Source organism: Haliaeetus leucocephalus, unplaced genomic scaffold (genome assembly GCF_000737465.1).
Source record: "Haliaeetus leucocephalus isolate CR32 unplaced genomic scaffold, Haliaeetus_leucocephalus-4.0 Scaffold273, whole genome shotgun sequence".
NCBI classification, from domain to species: domain Eukaryota; kingdom Metazoa; phylum Chordata; class Aves; order Accipitriformes; family Accipitridae; genus Haliaeetus; species Haliaeetus leucocephalus.
Window position 1 is genome coordinate 397418 of NW_010972709.1, and position 5663 is coordinate 403080.

A 5663-nucleotide genomic window follows, 5' to 3' on the forward strand; every position below is an offset into this window, starting at 1 on the left:
GGCCCTGACGGCGGCGGCGGCGGCCTCCCCCCCTCAGGTCGAGCCTAGGCGGCCCCGGCAGGGCGGGCATGGAGGAGAATGCGGTGGAGAGCAGCAGCGACGCGGCCCCGCAGGCGGCGCGGGAGGAGCCCTCCGAGAGCGGCCTGGGCGTCGGGACCTCGGAGGCCGTGTCGGCCGACAGCAGCGACGCCGCCTCGGCCCCCGGACCCCTCTCCCGAGCGGACGACTCCGGCGTGGGCCAGAGCTCCGACAGCAGCGGGGTCTCCTTGGTAGGAGCTAACGGGGAAGGTGGGGCGGCCGTCGGCTCGGGGGAGGGAGGCGGCTCTGGGTCCCGAGGGCGTCTCTAGACGTTTCTGCCAAACTCGGCTTCAGGAGCCAGCCCTGTAGGTCAGCAGACCCGGCAGGCGCTGTTACGCTACCGGTTGGGTGTCTGCTTGCCGGGCTGAGGAGAACTCTCCTTGGTAGCGAGAGCAGCCCTGGAGGTTCGGGGTCCTTGGCGATACCAAAGGAATGGCTCTGATGCCTTTCCTGGCAGTTCTGCAGGGGTGCGCTGGTGTCGTTGGCATGTGCTGGCTCCCCCAAGGGCCTGGCTTGGCAAAGGTTTCTCAGCTGAGCTCTCCTGGCCTCTTTTTTTTTCCACCAGGAAGAGGTGTCGGAGAGCAGCTCCAGCACGGATGCCATTCCCCGGATTTACCTGCCAGATTCATCCTCCATCGCCCAGTCCACCTTGGTCTCCAGTGTCTCCACTGTGAGCCAATCCATCATGGTGTCGGAGTCCCCACAAGTCCTGGTCCACTCCAGCGTCATCACTGATGGGGCCACAATCGTGTCAGACTCCACTGCGTCCACTTCCTCGGACCTAGGTTCTGCCATTGACAAAATCATCGAGTCCACAATTGGGCCTGACATCATCCAGAGTGAGTGCATGCTCCCAGCTGCTTTCACATGTGGCAGACCAGCCCACTCTCCCTCTGGAGTGCCCCGCGTGCAAACAGCTCAGGGGGCTGGGGCTGGGGAAGAGAGCTGCTGCTGTGCCAGACCTTGGGAGGTGAGGGGGAAATATGTACACGCATAAGTATGCATCTCGGTCAGCAGGGGTTTACTCTTCTTGCCTTGCTGCAGCAGCTGGAGGGTTTGATGAGGAGCTCGTGGCTGACGGACAGTCCTCCGTGTCCGGCTGCTCCTTCAGCCAGAGTGCCAGCAGCCTGGGGCAGGCTCTGTCCCTGGAGCCAGACCTTCCTTGCTCCTTCCCACTTGTGTCTGAAGTTGGGAGAGCCCCAGTGAGCCCATGACTCTACAGCCCCCACATCTGCTCTCCTTTTCCTCCCAGGCTGCATCGCTGTGACCAGCGCAGAGGATGGTGGGGCAGAGACTACGCAGTACCTTATTCTGCAGGGGCCCGATGATGGTAAGGGTATGCTCTGGGGTGTCCTGCGGTGGCTGCCTCTGCCCCTGAGCCTTTGCAGCGAGGGTGAGGCCTGGAGCGGGTATCCCAGGTGCATCGGCCACAGCCCCTGTACCAGAGTTCCTGGGGATGTGCTGACTGTTGGGGGCTTGTTACTGAGCTCATGTTCAGCCCTGTGCCCCAGGGGTGGGTGCAGCCTTGGATGCAGGTGAGGGTTTGCTCCTTGGCTGAGCTGATTTTGGTGTTTCAGGTGCCCCCATGGTGTCCCAGATGGCCACTTCTGCTCTGGCCAATAGCTTGGCGATAGAAGCTGTTGCTGATGGACCTACCTCCACATGCCTTGACCAGCCCGGTCCTTCAGACCCTTCTGAACAGTTGGAAGTGCTGGAGCTGCCCGCGCAGCCAGATCAGGCCCGAGAGGCGGATGGTGGGGAGGAGCTGGACCAGCCGGACATGGAGACCCTGGAAGAGATGATGGAGGTGGTGGTGGTGCAGCAGTTCAAGTGCAAGATGTGTCAGTACAAGAGCATCTCCAAGAAAACGCTAATTAACCACATGAAAGAGCGGCACTTCCAGCCAGGTGTGTGCTAAGGGTTGAGGAAAATTTATCTTACTGCAGACAGGCTCTGCTCTCTTTGGGGAAGAAACAAGGTGGGGAGTATGAGTGTAAGGACCTCTTCAACTGTACAGTCTGGTAAAGAGTTTTCATTCTGCTCTCTGTGGCAGTGGGTTCAGCTCTGGCTTTGAAGAAGGGACGTTCACGAAAGGGGGCGTCTGCTCCAAAGACTGCAGAGGAGGAGGTCCCAGAAGAAGAAGAGGAGGATGATATCATGGATGCTGGTGCTATTGATGACCCTGAAGGTAGGAGTCGTCCTCCCCACATCTTACATAGCTTAGTCTTTTCCCAGTCTCTGTCTGACAATTTGGGCCACTTACCTCCAGAGGATAGTGACTATAACCCAGCTGAGGATGAGCCCCGTGGGCGACAGCCCAAGTACAGCCGCACTGTCCCCACATCCAGCGAGGAGAGGCCACGTCGACGCCCGGGGAGACCCCGCAAGTTTCCACGTCTGGAGGACATGCCCCAGGATGTGCCTGAAGGTGAGGGAAGTGGGAGGCAGCAGCCCCATGCTGGGCTGGAGCAGGGAGCTGTAGATGAGCTCCCGGGAGCCTGCCAGAAGGGTGTGTGACAGAGCTGTGTTGCGTTTTGTCAAGTAGGAGGGGAGGTGGAGCCCTTGGTGACATCCCAAAGCACACCGAGCCGTGAGCTGCAGAACTCGGAAGCAGCCAGTTCCTCTGGCTTGGAGAACGGGACCAGCGAGAGCCTGGCAGAGCCCAGCATCAGCCAGTCTGATTCCGAGAACAAGGACCCTTCCTCCAACACCGGCCCTGAGGATGCAGATGTCATCCCCAGGAGGCGAGGGCGGCCCTCCCGCCGCTTCCTGGGCAAGAAATACCGCAAGTACATGGGGCGCAGGTGAGGGGTGTGTGTTGAGCCGGCGCTGGGCCCTCTGGCCTGTGCCCAGGGCCGGTCCAGCCCGTTTGCCACCACAGCTCTGAGCCCCAATCCTGTTTCCACAGGTACTACTACAAGTCACCCAAGCCCCTGATGAGGCCCTACCTGTGTCGGATCTGTGGCTCACGTTTCCTCACGCACGATGATCTGCGTTTCCACGTCAACTCGCACGAGGCCAATGACCCGCAGCTCTTTAAGTGTCTTCAGTGCAGCTACCGCTCCCGGCGCTGGTCCTCCCTCAAGGTGAGTGCTGTCTGTCCTGCTCTTGTACCGTTAGGGTGGCTGGTAGCCCCAGGTCTCACGGCCCCCACTCTTCTTCTCACAGGAACACATGTTCAACCACGTGGGCAGCAAACCCTACAAGTGCGAGGAGTGCAATTACACCAGCGTGTACAAGAAGGATGTCATCCGGCACTCCACAGTGCACAGCCGGGATAGGTAAGGGAGGTGCAGCCTGGCTGAATGACACTAACACTGTTCCTGCTGCCTTGGGTGGGCAGCCACGGCTGCCCCTTCCCCTGACCTCTGGCCCTTTCCAAAACAGGCAGTTTTGGTGTCTGGGTACAAGGGAGCTCAGACTTGGGATGTGGCTGACATGAGGGGGTTTTCTTCTTTCTTTTTCAGGAAGAAGAGAGCTGATCCGGTGAGTTTGGGTACTCTGTTGTCTTGTCTCTCAGCACTGTTATATGGGAAGAGGCATGTCTGGTTCTTCCACAAATTCTTGGTGCCTTGTTGAAGGCAGTGTTTCTGGATCACCTGAGGAAAGGCAGCCCAGGTCCTGCAGTGGGGAGAGGGTAAGGAAACTGGTGAGCCCCTCCCAGGTGAGCTTATCTTTGTGCTCTCCCTCCAGCCCCCAAAGCTGAACTCCTTCCCGTGCCCCGTATGCAACCGTATCTACCCCATGCAGAAGAGGCTTACCCAGCACATGAAGACGCACAGCACGGAGAAACCCCACATGTGTGACAAGGTGAGGGGCGGGATGCAGCCTGGGGAACGGCTGGCGATGAGTGAGGCTGGACGGGAGGTGAATGCTGCTTTGCTTTGTTTCACTGCAGTGCGGGAAGTCCTTTAAGAAGCGCTACACCTTCAAGATGCACCTGCTGACGCACATCCAGGCGATTGCCAACCGCAGGTAGGAGCCTGGCAACAGCCTGTGGCATGCCCTGGTAGAGCCTGTGTCCTGGCTTCCCCTCAGAGGGGAGGACAGAAGGTCCCTGCTGCCTGTGTGACAGGCGGCTTTGTGCTGGCAGGTTCAAGTGTGAGTTCTGTGACTACGTCTGCGAGGACAAAAAGGTCCTGCTGAATCACCAGCTGTCGCACATGAACGACAAGCCCTACAAGTGCAGCTTCTGCAAGTACTCCACCTTCCGGGAGGACTTCCTGGTGTCGCACATGGCTGTCAAGCACACGGGTGAGAGGAGCTGCCTGCCTGTCCTGTGTGCCAACATCCTGCACCCCCTGCTTCTCCAGGAGGCAGTCATAGCCTGTCTGCTCTCCCTGCCGTCCCTCGGGGAACTCCTGCTTAACTCCCACCTCCTGTGTCCCACAGGAGGGAAGCCATTTGCTTGCGAGTTCTGTCACTTCACCACCAAGCACAAGAAGAACCTGCGCCTCCATGTGCACTGCCGCCATCCTGACTCCTTCGAGGAGTGGGCCCAGAGGCACCCCGAGGAGCCGCCCTGCCGCCGCCGCCCCTTCTTCACCCTGCAGCAGATCGAGGAGCTGAAGCAGCAGCACAGCCAGGTGCAGGCCCCGGCTGAGCCAGAGGCAAGTCCACCGGTGAGTGCCGTTGCCTGCGCCCCAGCTCCTCCTGGTGCTCACTGGCTCCGGCCGCGCTGTCAGCTCTCTCTCTTACACAGGCACCTCTTGGCCCTGTCACCTACCATGCGGTCCAGGCCGTCCCGGGAGCAGAGCCCCCCATACTCTCGCAGGATTCCCTGGGAGGGGCCACCATCATTTATGAACAAGGTGAGTCAGGTCCCAGCAAAGAGAGTGGGGATGGGGAGTAGGTGAGCCAGTGCATGCCTGACTGTCGGGGTTTAACCCCGGCCAGTAACTAAGCACCATGCAGCCACTCACTCGCTCCATGCCCTCCACCCCCAGTGGAGAGAATCGGAAAAAAAAAGTAAAACTCGTAGGTTGAGATAAGAACAGTTTAATAGAACAGAAAAGAATAAAATAATAATGATCATTATAACAAAAATAAAATAATAATAATAGGATTGGAATATACAAGTGATGCAGAATGCAATTGCCCACCACCCGCTGACCGACACCCAGTTAGTTCCCAAGTAGTGATTCTCCCCACCCCCAGTTTATATACTGGGCATGACATCACATGGTATGGAATACCCCATTAGCCAGTTTGGGTCTGCTGTCCTGGCTGTGTCCCCTCCCTCCCAACTTCTTGTGCCCCTCCAGCCTTCTTGCTGGCTGGGCATGAGAAGCTGAAAAATCCTTGACTTTAGACTAAATGTTACTTAGCAACAACTGAAAACATCAGTGTGTTATCAATACTGTTCTCATAACAAACTCAAAATATGGCACTATACTAGCTACTAGGAAGGCAAGTAGCTCTCCCAGCCGAAACCAGGACACTGACCCTCCCCTTCTGACCCTGACAGATGTGGCTGGATCAGCAGAACTGGCCACGCAGACCGCCCTGGATCTCCTGCTGAACATGAGCACTCAGCGAGAGCTGGCCACGGGCTCGCTGCAGGTGAGGAGGGCGGGGGGGGGTGG

At 58.5% G+C, this 5663-nt stretch overlaps 1 protein-coding gene across 2 annotated transcripts in view; it reads left to right on the forward strand.

Moving 5' to 3' along the window:
• The first annotated feature begins 16 nt into the window (after positions 1-16).
• The window catches only part of ZNF335 (zinc finger protein 335), a 10863-nt gene continuing 5216 nt past the window's right edge, over positions 17-5663 (forward strand). Inside the window, exons 1-16 of one of the 2 annotated variants that reach the window (XM_010569353.1) lie at positions 17-269; positions 644-917; positions 1331-1408; positions 1656-1985; positions 2132-2266; positions 2348-2506; positions 2624-2882; positions 2987-3164; positions 3247-3359; positions 3546-3564; positions 3772-3888; positions 3977-4053; positions 4172-4332; positions 4471-4700; positions 4781-4889; positions 5546-5640. In XM_010569353.1, the coding sequence (XP_010567655.1) occupies positions 69-269; positions 644-917; positions 1331-1408; positions 1656-1985; positions 2132-2266; positions 2348-2506; positions 2624-2882; positions 2987-3164; positions 3247-3359; positions 3546-3564; positions 3772-3888; positions 3977-4053; positions 4172-4332; positions 4471-4700; positions 4781-4889; positions 5546-5640 (2535 nt within the window). In that variant the 5' untranslated portion in view covers positions 17-68. The remainder of the gene's footprint in view (positions 270-643; positions 918-1330; positions 1409-1655; positions 1986-2131; positions 2267-2347; positions 2507-2623; positions 2883-2986; positions 3165-3246; positions 3360-3545; positions 3565-3771; positions 3889-3976; positions 4054-4171; positions 4333-4470; positions 4701-4780; positions 4890-5545; positions 5641-5663) is intronic. The other variant, XM_010569354.1, reaches the window with a different exon arrangement.